We start from the raw sequence: 20017 nt of genomic DNA on the forward strand, positions 1-20017 counted from the left end.
GGCTGGAGACTAGCCGACTTTCATGCCAGCAGTGCACAAGGACTGTCCCCCACCTCCCATTTCCCCAGCGCATTCAAGCCCACATTGATTGTTGTTCTTTTTGTTTGCTTATTTTCATTTTCTGGGCCACACTGGCAGTACTAAGGGGTTGCTCCTGGCTCTGCACTCAGGAATTACTCCTGGTGGTGCTCAGGGGACCCCAGTTACTGTTCTTATTGATGAGTGCTATTCTCTGGTGGTGTGAGGTGATAATCTTGTTTTGATTTGCATTTCCTGATGATTAATGATAAAGAGCATTCTTTCATGTGCCTTTTGGCCGTTTGTTTGTCTTTTTTGGGAAGTTTTTGTTCATTTCCTCTCCATTTTTTTTTCTTGTAGTGTACAAGAAACTTGTACCAGTGCTATATATCTTTATATATCTTGGATAGAAACCCTTTGTCAGATGAATAGTAGGCAGATAATTTTTCCAGTCTGTGGGCTATCTTTGTATTCTGGTCTTCATTTCCTTTGAGATGCAAAAGCTTCTTAATTTAATGTAGCTGCATTTGTTTATCTTTGCTTCCACTTACTTGGTCAGTGATATTTTATCCTTAAAGATGTATGTAGCTTCAATGTCACGGAGAGTTCACCTACATTTTTCTTTGTGTACCTTATGGATGCAGGTCTGATCACTGTATCACTGTCATCCCATTGTTTGTCAGTTTACTCGAGTGGGCACCAGTAACATCTCTATTCCTCCCAGCCCTGAGATTTTAGCAGCCCCTCTTTGTCTTTCCCAACGATTGAGGCTCTTTCAGGGTCAGGGGAATGAGACCCATTATCGTTACTATTTTTGGCATATCGAATACGCCACCAGTAGCTTGCCAGGCTCTGCATGTGTGGGCGAATTCTCTCGTTAGCTTGTCGGGCTCTCAGAGAGGTATATATCAAGTTTTTAAATCTATTTTGATTTAACTTTTGTGCATGGTGTTAGAAAGAGGTCAGAGTTCTTTTTCATTTCTTTTCGTGTGGGTGACCAGTTTACCCAGCACCACTCATTGAAGAGGCTTTCCTTGTTTGAATTCATATTTTTTGCTTCCTTATAGATGATTAGCTGGCCATGCACTTGAGGGTCTGTCGCTGTATTTTCAATTCTATTCCGTTGATCAGAGGGTCTGTCTTCATTCCAGTGCCAAACTGGTGAAATCATTGCTGCTCAGTGATCAGTGTATGCTCTCTGTATTGCAGTTCCACTGCAGGTATAAAAGTATAAATAAAGGAAACAACCTTGGCAGGAAAGGGGAAATCATTGTTTGAGGGTCAGATTGTAAATTGAATCATGTTACAAGGGTTCACATACCTTGTAACATGCTTCAACTTTCCAAGAAACGTTCTTCATCTAATAGACCCGGAGCAGTGGTAGTACCCTAAGTACCAGCTTCCTCTGCAAATCAGGCAGGAAGCAGGCAAGGTTTCTGGAAAACCGGGTTCCAGACAAACCTTTGGGCATATGGAGAGCATTCACCAACATCACTCTCTTGAAAGGAAATCAGGACAGGGCCTAAAGTGGGGAGAAGGGACCCTAGACTGGGGCAGGTTTGTGCATGCAGGCCCCATGTTCAGCCCAGCACAGCTTGGTGCCCTGCTCAGAGGGTGTGGACCTCCAGGCACAAAAGAAATGGGGGCCATACACTCTGATTGGGGGAACAGAAAGAGATGAGCATAAATGCCCTCTCTCCACTCATTCTCCTCTTGCTATTCCTCCCTTTGATGTTTTCAGTGAATAATCTCTCCTTTCTTCTTATTTATTTATTTATTTTGCTTTTTGGGTCACACCTGCTCAGGGGTTACTCCCGGCTCATGCACTCAGGAATTGCTCCTGGCGGTGCTTGGGGGACCATATGGGATGCTGGGAATTGAACCTGTTGGCCATGTTGGCTGCCTGCAAGGCAAATGCCTTACCCGCTGTGCTATCGCTCCAGCCCCTCTTATTTTTTATTTTTAATGTAGGAGTACTGCTATTTAGTAGGGAGAGGGAAGGGGAGCGCGGGAGGGAATGGATGATTGATTCTCTGCAAGGAAAGAGAAAATCCCGGAAGGAAAATGAAATCAACAGCAAAATAAAAAAAAAAAAAAAGAAAACCCACAGAAGGAAATCTCTGCTATTTGGAATTCACAACCATAGGTATAAATAATCCATAAAACAAATAAGTCAAATGACAATAACACTTGAAAAAAGACTTAGAACTAAAATATACAATGTTTGAAAAGAAACTTACAGCTAATTCTTAGACTTAAAGCCTAACCAGTATTTATCTGGTAATGGTTGGGTGGGTCTTCTGTGTGTAATCCCTGGGTCACCGGAGGTTGGTGGAAGTAGACAGGGCAAGGTAGGGTGGGGCTTCTGGTTTTAATCCCTTGGTCGCCAGAGATTGGTGGGAGCAGGCAGAGGATCTCTGTTCCCGGTCCCCGTTGAGCCTGGAGTCCAAGCTCACAGAGTTCCGCTTACCTGGTTCTGTGGGGCTTCACTCGTGCGTGAGTCTCGGCTCGAGCATCCAGAAAGTGTCCTGGAGCATGGTGGCATCTGGGTAGTGGAGGTAGTGGAGGATACCACTAAATAAATAAATCTGCCGATAAATACCTCACCGGCAGACCTCCACTACCTCCACTACCAGCCGCTGCCATGCTCCAGGACACTTTCCAGACTGAAGCGATCGCACGACACATCATAAGACACTTAATACCCATCTTCCAAGATTACTGCACAATATTTGATAGGGTTCAAATATGCTTTGAACCATGGGAACACCTGCAAGGGCGATTAGAGGCTGCCCTACAAGCCTCTATCCCTCTCGGAGAGCCTGGCAAGCTACCGAGAATATTCTGCCCGCAGGGCAGAGCCTGGCAAGCTATCTGGCATATTTGATATGTCTAAATCAGTAAACACAATGGGTCTAATTCCTCTGACCCTGAAAGAGCCACCAATACGGCAGCATTAAAAAGGATGAGGAAGGAGAGGCTGATAAAATCTGAAGGCCGAACTAGACTGCCAAAATGAAGAAGGACAAAAATGACTGTACTTTCATTGCACGTATTCTGGCATTGGATGCATCCATCAATGACCTGATGGTACAAGCGCAAAAGATCAAGTATGACATCATTGGTCTAACCTAGACGAGACGGCATCAATCACATCATGCCATTTTCGACACTGGAGAAGAACTTTTCCTTGGAATATGCAACAAAAGAGGCGTCGATAGTGTTGGTATCCTTGTCAACATGAACTTAGCCATGAGCATTCATTGATTGGAATGCCTAACAACCTGAATCGGACGATTACACTGGAATAGATATGGCTCACTGCAGTTTCTCTCTTCGTTGTCTACACACCAACATCCAATTATGATGAAGGAGAAATTGAGAAGTCTACATGGAGCTGGAGATGTTCTGTAAAGAAGACCACAGCTTCTACAAGATCATTGTTGGTGATTTTTTTTTTTTTATGTAGGAGTACTGCTATTTATTCAGCCACTGATTAGCTGATTGATTTTGGCATGAACTCCACCTTTTTTCTTTTTTTTTATAGTTTTATTTATTTTTCTTATATTTATTTATTGAATCACGTGGGAAAAGTTACTAAGCTTTCAGGTTTAAGTCTCGGTCATACAATGATCAAACACCTTTCCCTTTACCAGTACTCATTTTTCACCACCAAGAACCCCAATATATCCACCCCTCCCACCCCTTCCAATGCCTGTGAGGCAGATGATTTCCACTTAACTCTTCTCTACATTGATTATATTCATTATTTCAATAAAAGATGCACCATTATTGTTTAGAATTTCCCCCCCCAACAATCAGAATTGCTGAAAAGGCATTGTGAAATACTTTGTTTTCTATAGCTGGTTATGAGAATCATATAATGATTTTGGATTTCTGCAAAGAGCGAGATAATTACAAGATTGGTTTCTGTACGTCTGGTGTTATTGCTGTACAGGAGAGCTGCTCGTGGGGGGCAACTCATAACCTCGGTAGGGCGTGAAGGACGAGCTGGTACCGTCCCCCCCTTCCCATGAGACTGCAGTTGCCCCGTCACCGCCGGCTCATACCTGGCTTTCCTATAAGCTCTGAGGCGGCGGCCACATTGCTGCTGGGCAGGGGGGATGGTGGAAGGGAACAACACCCTTTCCCTCCTGGGGAGGCATGGCACCGGAGTTTTAATGCATGGTCCATTCACTTTTCTGCCTCAAGCTGCCGGGCTCTGGATTAAGTCCTTTTGCCTCTGGAGCCATGGCCATGCCGGAAAGCTGCTTGTGGGGGTCAACTTGTGACCTTTGTAGGGTGTGAAGGACAAGCCGGTACCGCCCCCCCCCCCCCCTTCCCATGAGACTGCAGTTGCCCCTTCACCGCTGGCTCATACCTGGCTTTCCTATAAGCTCTGAGGCGGCAGCCACCTTGCTGTCAGGGGGAAAAAGATGGAAGGGAGCAACACCCTTTCCCTCCTGGGGAGGGATGGCGCCGGAGTTTTAATGCATGATCCATTCACTTTTCTGCCACAAGCTGCCGGGCTCTGGACTAAGTCCTTTTGCCTCTGGAGCCATGGCCGTGCCAGAGAGCCACTTGTGGGGGGCAACTCGTGACCTCGGTAGGACATGAAGGATGAGCTGGTACCACCCCCTTTCCCATGAGACTGCAGTTGCCCCGTCACCGCCAGCTCATACCTGGCTTTCCAATAAGCTCTGAGGCGGCTGCCACAGATGCATGTATGCGGTCCAAATGCATTTCTGCCAAAAGCTGCTGGGTTTCGAGATTTGTTTCTGAGTCTCTGGGATCATGGCCATTAATCAGCTTGATCAGGAGCCAGAGAGGCCGTTTGTAGGCGGTGACTTGGGGTCTCGCTGGAATGGGGAAGAAAGGGCCGGTTCCACCCCCATCTGGTGAGGCCCCGCGTATCTTGTCACTGTAGGCCCAAACCTGACTGTCTAGTGGCCTCTGGAGGATGGCGGTCACCGGGCCACCAAGGGGAACAGGCCAAGGCATGAAACTTATTCCCACCTGGAGTGGCCCAGCCCCAGTAACCTATTGCAGGAACAGGATGCATTTCTGCCAAAAGTCTTTGGGTTCCGAGATTCGTTTCTGAGTCTCTGGGATCATGGCCGTTAAGCAGTTTGATTAGGAACCAGAGAGGCCATGCCTCCAATTATATAGCTGAGCCGAAGGTGGTTTGTGGATGTGTCTCCCACATACTTAACTTTTGGCCGTTTACTTTCTTGGTAAACTTTGCCCCAAGTTTTTGGGGTCTGGCCAAAGGCACAGCAGCAATTTTGGGGTATCTGAAAGTCTGATGGTGCCATGAGGCTGGTGATGCACTCACCTCACAGGTACAATTTGACCTGCTGGCAGCACCATACCCCCATTGTTGATGATTTTTAATGCCAAGATAGGACCTAGAAGATCAGCCGAAGAACTCCACATCCCATGGTCTAGAATGGAACGAACAGTGTGAGAGACTGAGTTCATCATGTTGACCAAGACAATCCATGGTAACTTACAGTTCCAGAAGGCCGGATCTAAACGTTGGACATGGGAGTCTCCCAGTGGACGGTTCACAATGAAATTGACCACATCATATTCATTTGATGGTTTTGCCTGACTGATGTCACTGTTGTCCCAAAATTCCAAATGGGATTGGACCACTGTCTCCTTGGTGCAGAATTCTACTTCATGGAGCAGGGAGAAAAGGCTGCAAAGTTTAAGAAGAGAACTCCCAGAACGACCACCAACTGGGAGCTCTTTGGCACTATTGCAGCAACATGGGAAGATGATGTCGTTGACAACATTGACGAGAAATACAATCGACAGGTTCAGCACCTCCATGATTGTGCGAGGAATGCCGAGAGAGGGAGAGCCACAAAAAGACCCCTTTCTTCTTAAACTCTTGAGCTCATTTGCCAACGTGGCTTGGCGCGAGCCTCAGGCAACCGCAACAGAACGTCCAAGCTTGCAAAGCAGTGCAGAGAAGCAATAAAGACCTCAAAGAGAGAAGAGCAGCAGTGCTGGCAGATGCGGCAGAAGCTGGGGAAAGCATTTGCAATGCACGCCTGTCCTTCGCCAACTACAGGACCAAGATGACTGTCCTCCGACGTCTTGATGGATCTATCACATCTTCCAGAAGGGCAATGGAGAAAATTATGACTTCTACTCGGATCTCTTCAATAGCCACGTCCACTTGCCCACATACCAAATTCCGCAGGATGGATATGTCGTTCCCAACATTTTTCCTTGCGAAACCCAACATGCCATTTTGTCGGTAAAGAAGCAAACAACACCCGGCCCAGACAAGGTCAGTCCCAAACACCTGAAGAACCTGCCGTCAGTACTCATCAATACACTGGCTCGGCTCTTCACACACTACCTGTCTGAATGCAAGGTTTCGTCCCAATGGAAAACTAGCAGGACTGTACTACTGTACAAGAAGGGAGACATCCACAACATTGGCAACTATCACCTGATCTGCCTGGTGTCTGTCGTCTACAAGCTGTTCACTCGAGTCATCCTGAATAGGATTGGCAGAACACTAGATAAAGGACAACCATGTGAGCAAGCCGGGTTCCGAGAGGGATTCAGCACGATCAACCATATCCACACAGTAACCAAGCTCATTGAGGTTTCTCAGGAGTTCAAGATGCTGCTCTGTCTAACATTCATTGATTTAAAGAAGGCCTTTGATTCTGTTGAGACTGAAGTGGTCATCGAAGCCCTAGCCAAACAGGGTGTTCAAACTCAATACATCAGGATCCTCCATGAGCTGTATTACAGATTCACTACCAGGATCTCACCATTCTACAAGGAAGAGATCATCCATGTCAAGAGAGAGGTTCAGCAGGGTGATACCATCTCACTGAAACACTTCAGTGCCACCCTCAAGAACGTCATGCGATGACTGGAATGGGAAGGAATGGGAGTGAAGATAGACAGTCGGCAGCTACACTACCTCTGCTTCACTGATGACATCATTCTAATAACACCAAACATTAGCCAAGCAGCACAAATGCTGGCCAACTTCGACTGTGAGCGTGGAAAGGCCGGACTACAGCCGAATCTCACAAAGACAATGTTTATGAGAAACGGTCTTGTTCCTGACGTTCCATTTGCTGTCAATGGAACGAACATCTCCGAATGCAGCAGTTATGTGTACCTAGGTTGATAAGTCAACATGACGAATGACCTGGCACCTGAGTTGCGGCAGGAGGAAGAGAGCGGCTTGGAACACCTTCAAAAGTGTTAAAGAAATAGCTAAGAGGACGAAGAACTTCTGACTCTGGCCACATCTCTTCTATTCCACTGTTCTTCCTGCATTAACATACTCCTCAGAGACCTGAGCCCTATGAAAACAGGATGAGAACATTATTTGGGTCTCTCAAAGAGGAATCGAAAGAGCTGTGCCTGGAGTAACCCGCTTCACTCAAGTGAGAGAAAGAATCTGGAGTTCCTACCTCCATCGACAATCAAGAATCAGGGACGCTGTCTCGTTTGCCAAGGCCTCGAAAATCAGATGGGCTGGACACGTAATGAGATTTGGAGACGACCTCTGGACTAGAGCCGTTACTGACTAGATTCCACAGGATGTCAAAATATCGCATGGCCGTCCACCTATGAGATGGTCAGACTTCTTCGTCAAGACCCTGAACGATCGTTTTTGAGGCTCTTCGTGTTCCTAGAACGAGCAGACGCCATTGGGCTACACTGGCATGCGACAGGGACGAATGGAGACATTACTCGTGCCCGCTCGAGCAAATGGATGAGTAAGGGGATGTCAATGTTAGGACACAGATCGTAATCTCCCTTTAACGACAAAGAGACTCCAGAGACTGCAAACAGCAAGCAAGGTTTATTGTAAGACTGGCTAGCCAGGGTCAAGCCGCCTACACAGACAGGCAGGTCAGATAGGTGAGGCAAGACCCCGAACTTCTTCAAAGGGGATCTTATATAGGCCTTCACTGGCCCTAACAGCAAAGCCCGCGCATTTCATAGCTAATAGATTTGTAACAACATATACTTTCTTAACCAATCCATTTAAAAGTACATCACTCGTTAGCCTATAGATTCAAAGATCAGCATTTACGTACATAGGCATTGTGGCTAGTGGGCATCTGGTAACTTGGACATTTGGTTATGGACATTTGGTTATCGCCTGGCTTCCTTTGATTCTCAGCTCAGGGCTCCTGCAATCTTGTGGAGGTGGATAAGGGAAAAGTTCCTAACAGAGGTAACAGATAAGGAAGGGCCAACAAAAGGTTTCTGAATTTACATCCCAGCAGGGAAGAGTCAACAAATGGTTTCAGAATTTACATCCCAATAAGGAAGGGCTTCACAGCTAAGGCTCTACTAGGGAGGGGGCAGGAAAGGGAGAGTTACTAATTAGTAGAGTTTTAACTCTGGAATCTCCCTTGGTGTCACAAGGGACCTTACAGTCACGTGATCAAGTGATCAAAGGTAAAGCTAAAAAGGTCTGAAAGTCTGATATGAGCCAGTAAGTGGGTGAATGACATTACAGTCATTGTCACTGTCCTCCCGTTGTTCATGGATTTGCTCGAGTGGGCCCAGTAACATCTCCACGCGCGGGCAAGGTACTCTTGATAGCTTGCTGGGCTCTCTGATGAGGGGCGGAGAAATCGAACTCGGGTCTGCCATGTTGGCTGCTTGCAAGGCAATGCCCTACCTGCTGTGCTATCACTCCAGAAAGTAAATAAATGGGATAACAGATAGGAGTAGAAATCAACAATGATGTACTAGAAAAGGAGTAGAAAGTCAAAGATTGAGATTTTTCTATTTAAACTGGGAAACTTTTAGGGAGAATGCATTTGTGGAATGAAACACAAAGAAGGAAAAAGGAAGCATTCACAGACAAGATATGTACTTGTGTTTTAACTTAGGAGTTTTGGGGGTGGGGTGGGGAATTCCACTCATTCTCTCTGCTCCTCTCTTAGATGTTTTCAGAGAATAATCTCTCCTTTTTTAAAAAAAAATTTAATGTAAGAGTACTGCTATTTATTCAGCCATTGGTTAAGCTGATAATCTCTCCTTTCAGTCCTTTTTCGCTCCAGTCTTGTTTCTGCTATTCCCATCCTCCCGTTCTCCATCTTCAGAAAAAACCTCCCTTTATCAAATAATTTTTTAAAGTGATTTAGCTCTTTCTTTCTTTCTTTCTTTCTTTCTTTCTTTCTTTCTTATTGAATCACCATGAAATACAGTTACAAAGCTAGATACAGTTACAAAGTTTTCATGTTTGAGTTTCAGTCATACAATGATAGAACACACATCCCTCCAGCAGTGCACATTCTCCACCACCAGTGTCCCTAGTATACCCGCCCCCCTCTTCCCAACCTTCCCCCTGCCTCTGGCAGACAATTTCCCCCATACTCTCTCTATACTTTTGGGCATTATGGTTCACAGTATAGATACTGAGAGGCTATCATGTTTGGTCCTTTAAATTTCTTGCTTAAGTTAAAAATTTCCTTGTTTCTTGATTTTCCAGTTGCGTGTTCTTCATAGAAAAGTTCCTTAATGTTAAAAAGTGTGATGAAAATGAAAATGGTTGTCATTAAGCATTCCCAGTTTATTCCTAAGGCTGCTGGGGGCCTTTTGGTCACTCTTTACATTATCATAAACCTCTTCTTTTTTGTTTGAATTCCGTCAGGTATAAAAAACTAAACACGCTGAAGGTTGTGTGTTCACGGGCTCTCTGGACGGCTCTGTCTCACCGTCCGCATTCAGTGCTCTTGAGCCTGGATTGGGACAGCTGTTGGCCAAGGGCAGACGAAGAAGTGAGAGCCAGGCTGGTTGCTCTTAGTAGCAGTTTATTACAAGGAAGTCTATCCCATAGAAGAAATTTATGTTGTGGAGGACCCAGGTTCTCTCAAGCACATGTTCCCCCTTGCTAGCTTCTCTGCAGTCCCATCTTGCTGCCCTCCTTTCTCTTCTCTCTCCCCAGCTCTCTTGCCTCTCCAACTCCCCTTCAGTCTGGGCTGACACTGCACCCAGTCAGGTAGCAAAATCAACATAAGAAAGCCCTTCCTGAGGACCCACCTAAAAGGTATTCTAAAGCCCTTTCTGATTGCCCAAGGGCAAAATACCTCCTAAGGTGCTTTTCTCCTTTCCTCAGTCCAATAACTATCAACATATCAATACTAGCTATTTTTGTATGGACACAATAAGAGGTAACATTGAGATCAGAAGTAGGGCAGCTCTCCTGGGAACATCTTGCTACAGACTCAGACTACAGCACTCAGGCCAGATTAATCATTTCTAACCCAAGCAGGGTCCAAATCTAGTTATTACTTTTTGGATCATGACAGCATTTGTCCATGACCAAGCTCTTAACTTATAGTTAAGCATTATGGTGTTTTGGCCAGGCCCATCTCGATGCCAGGGTAGCACATAGCTTACTGCTTGCCCTGGTTCCATCCAGTCCCTCGTGGGGACCCTGCTTTTGGGGCGGTAGGAAGAAAGCACAGCTGAGGCTTAGGTGAGAACAGATGCCCAGGATGGAAATATCATTGAGAGTCACATTACAAAAGCATGTCTTCTTGTGTCCATACAAAAAGGACATTGCTCTGAATAACTATGCAAAGGACTTAGGGAAAAGAGATAAACAATATTTACAAGTCAACAGAGCACAAAGAAAGAAGTTAAAAATACAGAGGAATGGGAACACTGTGATGGGAGCAGCCCAATAAACCTAAACTACCTGAGGCTATGCAGGAAGGACAGAACAGTGTTATCATACAGTTAGGCTCTTCTGTGTACAGTGTAAGATATTTCACATACTAAAGCATCTTAGTCTCTTTCCTGTGGTGCACCCTTTCTGTGTGGTTTTATTGTTTAAGAATTTAAGCAACAGCTTCATGAGTAGACTTGGGTGCATGTTCAATGTCAGGTTTGATGAAAGTTCCCAAACCCTTTCTTAGAACCTGTGCTGCAGTGGGGCTGTGTGTGGTAGCAGCCCAGCAGGTGCTCAGGGCCTCCCCTGCTTCTCTCCAGCCTGGGCCGGAGTCCTCTGTGCAGGAGTTGGGACCCTGGTCCTGTGGCCTCGGGCCTCGCTTCCCTTCCACAGCTTTTCACATCTGCTTGGTTACTTTGTGGTAGGAAGACCAGTCCAGTCTCCTTGGGCATCCCTAGGGGGCCTCCAAGATGTGAAGCACAGGTCAGTCAGTGGGAAAGGAAAAGCCATGGTGGTGAAGACCTGCTCAGACAAGTCTACTCAGGAAGGAGCAGATCAGGGGCTGGGCTTGGTGAAGCTGAGCTGGGGGAAGAGAAGAGAGAGCACAGAAGGGGGAACTTTCCGCTCTGGGCTGGGAGGCAGAGAGCAGGGACCAGGTAAGGGACTGAGCCCTTGGATCCCTAGCCTGGGAGAGAGGGCCCATTGGTAAGGTCCTAGGATGGGATGGGGTCATGTTCCAGGACAATGCAGTGGGGCCACTGTGTGCAGGCAGTCTCACTGGCGCAGCAGTTCACTGGCCCCAGCAGGAGGTGGGAGTGCTCCCCAAGCCGCCAGTGGAATCTTCCCTGAGGTGCCAACTCAGACCCAGTGACTCTGGTCTCTGGGACTGTGGGTTGGAACATCCTGGTGAGCAGCCCAGGAGGCAGTGTCCACAGTTCAGGACACAGCACCTGGTGCCACTCCCACCCGCCCCCTGTGACATGGCGGTGAGACTGGGCTGGAGGCTCTGCAGCAGGCGGCCCTGTGCCATTTTGTCCCTGCCATCAGCCCTCAGCACTGTGCTGGCTGCTGTGGGGAGAGTCCTGTGTCCACCACTAGATCTTCCCTGTGTGAGCAGAGCTGCCACACTGACTGGCGGGGTCCGAGAGGGTCTGCTGTAGACTCGAGCTGGGGGTGGTGGTGTCTATATCCTTGTAGGTGGCGTTGTGGACCTGGAAAGTCAAGCCGAGGGGAAGAAGGAATCGGAGGCTGACGATGCCACAAGGCGGCCCCGGCCCATTGTCCCGCACAGCTCCATGTTCTGTCTCAGCCCCACCAACCTGTGAGTCTCCCTTGGCCAACACACCTGTCCCCTTCCTCAGGGCCCTTGCCCTGTGCACACACTGGCACGTGCCCCACGGCCCTGCTGTGCACACCGCACACGTGTGCTGTCCCCGCAGGCAGAGGTGCCTCGCCGGGTGCCTCGCCGTGGGAGACCAATGCAGAGAGGCAGACCTGCCAGCCCAGGCAGAGCTGGCTTGCACCCCGATTCCTTGGCTTTGTGCCCCCTGAACAGCTTGTGTCTGTGTGCGCACACACCTTCCCCCACCCCTGCGCACTCCCATGACCCACCCCTCTGCCCCCCCTCACCAGGCCTGCGTGGATGTACATGTCACCATACAGGCTGAGGCCCACTTTCTCCTGTTTACCACATATGTTCCTCATCTGCTTCCTGGCCAGGCTCAGTGTCTGTGCCAGGTGGACAGCAGTGACCAGCAGAACAGACCCAAACCCCTGTCATCAAGGCCGTGCTAAGGGGAGAACAGGCAGCAGGAGGAGAAGCAAAGGACGTGGGCTGTCTGCTGGTGGTTAGTGGGAGAAGGTGCTGCTGGGGCTGCTGCGGTGGAGGTGTGTGAGGTGACAGGAAGCAACAGGAGGTGTTGGTGGGAGGTGGTAGGAAGTGATGGATCACTGCCAGGCAGGTAGATGTGGGAGGTGAGGAGGCAAGAGGAGATGTGGGGTAAGGAGGGTAGCAGGGTGCCAGCAGAACTCTGGCAGGAACCAGGGCTTTCAGAAGGTGGTGGTGGAGAACTCCGTGCTCATTGAGAGAGGTTGGAGACAGTGGTACCAGGTGTGCACATGTGCTGGACAGTCGTGCTGGCCAGGGGAGGTGGCAGGTGTAAAGGCCTTGTACCCCGCCAGGCCAGAGACATCTCTGGGTCTTTCCAGGGAGGCCTGATCCACAGGTCAGCTTCCACCCGCACTGAACCTGAGAACCTGGAGGCCTGCGGCCAGTGCCCTGGTTTGGGAGCCACCCTGAGTCTCAGTGAGTGCTGCCGTGGCTCTGCGCACACAGCTGGGGTCTCAAGCTGGAGAGAGGGCGCTCCCCTTTAAGGGATCCTGCAGTCTTCCCTCTTCCTGGAACATCCTCTCAAGAACATGTCACCCCAGTGATTGGGACACATGTCCCCGCTTCCTGTCAGGGGAGTGGGGCCACCCTGGCCCCTCTGGGGCACAGGTGACCCTGTTTTGCCTTTCAGGCTCCGCCGTTTCTGCCATTACATTGTGACCATGCGGTACTTTGAAATGGTCATTCTTGTGGTCATTGCCCTGAGCAGCATCGCACTGGCAGCTGAGGACCCCGTGCAGACAGATTCCTCCAGGAACAACGTGAGTGCTGCTGCTCCTGCTAGGGGGAAGGCCGGAGGCCAGCCTCTGCCGCAGTCAGAGGGGGCTGATCCGGGGAACTAGGGAGCTTAGCTACTGCAGGCCTGGCTGCCGGCCTTGGGTCTGGGCAGGGGCCAGAGAAGCTGTTCCCATTGCTGGTCCAGCTCTGAGGATGACGTTCTGCTTCTAGGTCTTGAAATATATGGACTACATCTTCACAGGCGTCTTTACCTTTGAGATGGTGATAAAGGTGAGCCATGGGGCAGCTCTGGCAACCTCAGGAAGGTCTCTCTCTCTCTCTCTCTCTCTCTCTCTCTCTCTCTCTCTCTCTCACACACACACACACACACACACACACACACAATTGTGTCCTGTATCAGACACACAGGCAAGGCCACGATCATCACTGAGGGCAGAGTTCACAACCCTTCGAAGGTTCTGCAGCACCTACACCCAGTCTAGAACTGGTCCCTCTCTCTGCTGCCCTGGCCCCTCTGGAGTGGCCACCCGCTGAGCCCCTCACAGTGCTATGTGTGCCTTTGGGCCTTCAGTGTTTGCAGGCTTCTGGGTTCATTGCTGTAGCTCAGAAGAAGACAGATGCTTTTGGGGCTGTGGGGCTGGACAGGGCCTCAAACTAGTCATGATCACACAGAGGGATATTGGGTCAATGGCATTGAAGTTTAGAGGCCTTCTGAGACCCTTGGGAAGTGTGGCCTGGTGTGTCCCCTCCCCTGGCTAGATATGACTTCTAGCCTACCCTTATGGGGCTTCTCACACCGCAGCTCCAGGGGCTGCCTCGTCCATACAAATATTCTGCACCCTAAAGCCTGTTTCTCCCCTAAGATGATTGATCTGGGACTACTGCTGCACCCTGGTGCCTATTTCCGGGACCTGTGGAATATTCTGGACTTTATTGTGGTCAGTGGGGCCCTGGTGGCCTTTGCCTTCTCGTAAGTACCCGTTTGCTCTGGATCTGCCTGGAAGCACCCTGGGGGCCCCGGTGGGAGTGAGGGAGTGAGGGGGGCCCTTTCCCTGCCTGGGGTCTCGGCTGTGTAGATGGGAGAGTCCCGTATATCTGTCCCCAAGCTGCCTGCGTGCTTCAGGCTGGGGTGTGGGCCTCTGCTTTGCCCACAGGGTGTGTCCTGCAGAGTGCTCCACCCACCTTCAGCTGATGTGGGACTACTGGTGGCATCTGCCCCAGGGCAGGGGCCTTTTCTCTGCTCCTAGAGCAGCAGCAGCTGCATAGCTCTGCATCTGGGGACTGAGGCGTCATCAGGGGAGTGGCGGGGTAAGATGCAGATTGAGGAAGGCCCTGAGGGGGTGACAGCTGCTGAGAGAAGGGACAGGGTCTTCATCCTCTCTGAGCCCACTGGGGCGGGGCAGGGGTGTAGGCCCTCTTCAGGGCCCTCACTGACTCTCTTCTCTTTGCCTCCTTGATGCTGGATTCTTGGTAGGAGCGTCATGGGGTAATGCCTTCTCTCGGTCCCTCACTGCCCATCACGAGTGCCTCATGCCACCGTCTCATCAGCACGCCCTCCCCTCATCCTCCTTCACCCTGGCTGCATGTTGCCAGGGCCATGTCCCCAGGTCATGTCCCTGCCTCTCCTGGGGCTGGGGTTGGGCAAGGACCAGACAGGGCACACAGACCTTGGTGAGGAAGTCCTCTGGGCCAGTGCTGGCAGCTGAGGACATGGCCAAGAGAGGGGGGTGGGGGTGTTTCTGGGCAGGGCTATGCATGCCAGGCTGCCCGCTGGGGGGCACCTGCGGCTCAGTTTTTGGCAACCCTCCTTGGAGACAAGCCCTTCCCTCTTCATCCCCCTGAATGAGGAGCTGATGACTTCTCAGCTCTGAGGGTCTGATGGAATTTCGGGGTCCAGGTGCCCATGGCTGCCTCTGCCCAGACAGCCTCTTTCTGGATTTCTGGATTCTGGGAGGGGGAGGTGCCGTGGGTGCCTCTGGCTCCCAAGGGTCCTCACACCCCTCCTCCATGCTCTGTTTCCCCCTACCCCCACCCCAAGCTGGTTTGGGCTAGAATCAGAGTTCTGGGGTGATAGAACCATGTTGGCTTCTCCACCTGCAAACTTGATGCTTTGGAGAGTTTCGTCTGATTTTGGGGAGCCCAGCTGGGCTTGCGGGGAGGGAAGGCTTGGGGTGCTCCCGCATGGCCCTGGCTGTGGCTGCCCACTCTCCACAGAGCCTAATGAAGCCCAGAGAAGACCACAGGTGTCTGCCCGTCCCCTGCATGCAAGACCCCCAGGTGGGGTGGAGCCTTGCTTCTGAGAGTGGCCTCCATGGCAGGAAGCTGGGGGACCTGCCCCTCTTCCTCCAGGCCTATCTTTGGGTGGGGGAGGCTGCCCCCAGCTGCCCCTCCTGCTCCTGCTCTGGCTGACCTGAGGGGACTTCCCACCACCCGAAGTGGCCAGACCACACAGCCGCACTTCTCTCCTTGCTGCCTTTTCTGGACTCTGCCCCTCTCTCGCTCTACTCTCTTTCATTTCCAGTTCCGTAGGGTTTGGGCCCCCTCTCTCCTGTTCTTTCTCCCTCAGACCTCCTATGCCTCTGTCCCTTCCCGTAAGTGCGACATCACCGGGGGGGACTTTCAGCAGCCGAGAGACAGACAGACTGGTCTTCCCTAGCGAGGGGCAGGCAGAACAGTGTAGACCTTCCACGAGGCTCCAGCACTAGCAGACACTGGGGTCTCCACGTACAGCCCACTGGAAGTGTCCTTCTGCCCATATGTGTTCCCTAGGAGTGCCCACATGCTGCCCCAGGGAGTGTCCATGTGTGGCCCCCTGGGAGTGTCCACATGGTGACCCTCGGTGTTGTTCACCAGCCTGACTTCAGGAGTGTGTGCATTCACCCCTGGTAGTGTCCACATGTGACCCCTTGGGAACGTCCATATGCTGCCCCCAGGAGTGTCCGTGTCTGGCTCCTGAATATCCACACCCCCCTGAGGGTATCCACCTGCTGGCCCCTGAGAGTGTCCATGAGCTGGCCCCTGGGATGTCCACATATTGGCCCTGAAAGTGTCCACATGCTGGCCTTAGGCTGATCCCACAGTCCCAGGGCAGCCCCCCGTTCTTTGCGCCCATTACCACTCTCCTGGCAATCAGAGGAAGGGTTTGGGGCGAGCACTGGGAGTGATGGGGATGGCCCGCATGGCAAGAAGAAAGTTTCTTCATCTGGAGCTCGGTCCACGTTGCTGCTGGCCTATCTTGCATCCAGTGCGCTTGGGGGCTCAGAGGGAGATGTGCGGGGCCCTGGCTGAGGCCTCCTTGGTCCTGGGTCCTAGTCCTAGGACCCAGCAGAGTGCACTCTTGGAGGCTTCCCGGGACTGGTGCAGGCGTGTACCTGCCTGTCTGCATGTGTGGCTTCTCCCTTCTAGAGGATCCAAAGGGAAAGACATCAACACCATCAAGTCCCTGAGAGTTCTTCGTGTCTTACGGCCCCTCAAGACCATCAAACGGCTCCCGAAGCTCAAGGTCAGAACCTGGCGCTGGGGTGTACAGGCCTGTGTGCGAGTGGGGGATGCATGCCTGTGAGAGCAGGAGCAAAGTCAGGCACATGTGGCCTCACCCGTATGGGCGATGCTTGCCTGTCCACAAACGCCTGCACACACAGGTGTCTGCATAGACATACAGGTGCATGCATGTTCCAGGTGCTGGGAGTATGTGTGCTATACCCACATGCATGTGTGCCAGGAATATAGGCTGTGAGTGTGCATCTACCACGAGCATGTATTGTGCCCATGTGCACAGGTGCATGCTAGTGTATGTGTGCTGTTCCTGCTCTGGACCACAGGCTGACCACAGCCCTGACCACGCCCTGATTAGTCTCGTAGATGGGCAGGTTGTCAGGGTGCAGGTGCAGGGGACTGGTCTCATCCCGCCCACACGCTCTGTTCCAGGCTCTGGGCTTCTGCTTCTCCCTGGTGTCCAGTGCATGCGCCCATGCTGTCAAGCCCAGGGCAGCCCCTCCTGAGAGGAAGATGACAGCAGCAGTTCTTTGTGCTGAGGCTGAACCAAACTCTTGGGGTCTTAGCCCATGACGGTGCTGAGCCTGCAGATGCTCTGCTCCCCTCACATCCCATTCTGCCCTCCAGGCCGTGTTTGACTGTGTGGTGAACTCTCTGAAGAATGTCCTCAATATCCTCATCGTCTACATGCTCTTCATGTTCATATTTGCTGTCATTGCTGTGCAGCTCTTCAAAGGGAAGTTCTTCTACTGCACTGATGAATCCAAGGAGCTGGAGAGGGACTGCAGGTAAACTGAGGCAAGACCTGAGGCAGGGCTTGCATTCCATGCTGCAGAGAACACTCAGTTCTGGGAGCACTGTGAATCTGAATGATGGTCCATTGACTGTTGTATTAGCACCAGACACTTTCCACCCCTCTGCCCCTCCCTTGTACCCACCAAGGACCTGGATTGATCCAGAGGACAGCCACCACGAGTAGTGCTGCTGCAGCTGTCATAGCCCCATCACTACATCACTGCCCTGAACACTGCATCACGGCCCCATCACTGCTTCACTGCCCCAGTCACTGCATCACGGCGCCATCACTGCATCACTGCCCCGGTCACTGCACCATGGTCCCATCACTGCATCACTGCCCCAGTCACTGCATCACAGTCCCATGACGGTCCCATCACTGCGTCACAGCCCCATCACTGCATCACAGTCCCATCACTGCATCACTACCCATCATTGCATCATGGCCCCATCACTGCATCACTGCTCTGGTCACTGCATTATGAGCAATGCTGCTGCAGCTGTCACTGTCCCGGAGCTCGGTGCCTGTTTTCCAGGAGGTATGTACATCGAGGAGTGGAATTGCTGGATGGTGGGTGTGTCTGAGTGCAGTTTTTGTAGGTGCTTCCAAATACTTGTTCAAATGACATTCTCACCACACTGTTGGAGCGAAAGCTCCAATAGTTCCCATTGTATGATAGATGGATGGGTTAGTTTGCACTTCTGTGATGACCAGTGAAATTGAGCATTTCCCTTGGTGAAATTCACTTGTACCCCCTTTCCTGAGAAGCCTTTGTAGGTATTTTCATTTAATGGAGGGGTTCTAAAATTCACACTGAATTTCAGGATTTCTTTAGGGTCCTGGATAGGAATCTTTGGCCCGTTCAGAGGGCTATGGACATCTTCCACTCTGTGGGCTATACTCAGTGCTTCACAGTCTTTTCCAGAGGGAAAAGATTACCACAAAACTTGATTACCACACAGTTCAGTTCATATATTCTTGTGTGAGCCTTCGTTTCCTCTTTAGAAAGTTAATTCAAGGTCAGGACAATGTTCTCTTTTGATTTTTCTGTAAATTTATGTTTGTCTTTTACACTTAAACCTTTATCTCTGAACTTGATTTTTGTATGTTGTGTGAGGCACAGATAGAGATAAATTTTCTGTAATAGTTATTCAATCCACTCAGCATTTGTTTTGAAAGACTATCCTTTCTCCATTACAATGTGTGTATTTGTGGTTTTTAAAAATGGCCTAATTTGGTGTTGGAGATATAGTACAGCAGGGTAGGCATTTGCCTTGCACACAGTTGACCCAGGTTTGATCTCCGGCACCACATACGGTCCTCTGAGCCCTGACAGGAGTGCTCCCTAAGCACGAAGCCTAGAGTAAGCCCTGAGTATTGCTGTGTGACCCTTCCCAACCCCCAATTAAAAAAATAGCTTAATTAAAATATAATCTATGGGCAGTTCACCGGGTTTTAGTCTTTTCACAGGTACAGACAGCCCTCCACCACTGTCAATTTTAGGATATTTTTATTGTATGAAACATGGTAACCTTTGGTTATTACTCTCTGCCTCACTGGGCCCAGCTCTCAGCAACCTCTAACCTTTGTCTGTCTAGTATTCTGACACAAGATCATATAACAAGTGATCCCTCATTCCAACTTCTCATCACCATCAGGTTTTGAGGGTAATTCATCTTAAATCAGTTCCCCTGGGGTCCTTCATTTCAGTGCTTCACCCTCTATTTTTGGGAGTTGAATATTATACTGATCTCTAGATATACCACATTTTATTTATTATTCAGCTGCTGATGGGCAGTTGGGTTGTTTCTGATTTATTTTTTTCTTTGTTTTGCTTTTTGGGTCAGACCTGGTGATGCACAGAGGTTACTCCTGGCTCTGCACTCAGGAATTACTCCTGGCGGTGCTGAGGGGACCATATGGGATGCTGGGAATCGAACCCAGGTCGGCCGTGTGCAAGGCAAATGACCCTACCCACTGTGCTATCGCTTCAGCCTTTCTGAATTTTTCCCCTTACCAGTGCTTGGTGAGCATTAGGAGGTTTTCCTATCACACATCTGCATTCCTTTTGAGTGTAGACCTCAGAGTGGAGTTTCTGGGTCATGGTAATTTCCACAATTTTGGGAATCGCAGACTGCTTTTCAAAGTTATTGAATCATTTCATGCCTCTCCTCATCAGAGGAAGATATTTCCCTTTTTTCTTTTTTTTTCTTTTTGTATTGAATATCTGTGACATACCATTACAAAGCCATTCATGATTGGGTTTCAGTTGCACAATGATAAAACACCCATCCTCCACCAGTGCACATTTCCCACCATCAATGTCCTCCGTTTCTCTCCCACCATCCCCCCAATGGCCCCCCCCCCCCTTTCTTCTTTCTCTCTCCTTTTGTGCATT

At 50.1% G+C, this 20017-nt stretch overlaps 1 protein-coding gene across 7 annotated transcripts in view; it reads left to right on the forward strand.

Annotated features, from left to right (window-relative positions):
* Window positions 1-20017, forward strand: part of CACNA1B (calcium voltage-gated channel subunit alpha1 B) — a 167086-nt gene that overhangs the window by 93215 nt on the left and 53854 nt on the right. For all 7 annotated transcript variants that reach the window (XM_056132892.1, XM_056132893.1, XM_056132895.1 and 4 more), the window contains 6 exons: window positions 11900-12023; window positions 13222-13351; window positions 13539-13598; window positions 14192-14298; window positions 16734-16830; window positions 17451-17611. In XM_056132892.1, coding sequence (XP_055988867.1) covers window positions 11900-12023; window positions 13222-13351; window positions 13539-13598; window positions 14192-14298; window positions 16734-16830; window positions 17451-17611 — 679 coding nt within the window. The remainder of the gene's footprint in view (window positions 1-11899; window positions 12024-13221; window positions 13352-13538; window positions 13599-14191; window positions 14299-16733; window positions 16831-17450; window positions 17612-20017) is intronic.

The sequence above is a fragment of the Sorex fumeus genome, unplaced genomic scaffold (assembly GCF_029834395.1).
Source record: "Sorex fumeus unplaced genomic scaffold, SorFum_2.1 ptg000095l, whole genome shotgun sequence".
Taxonomy (NCBI): Eukaryota; Metazoa; Chordata; class Mammalia; order Eulipotyphla; family Soricidae; genus Sorex; species Sorex fumeus.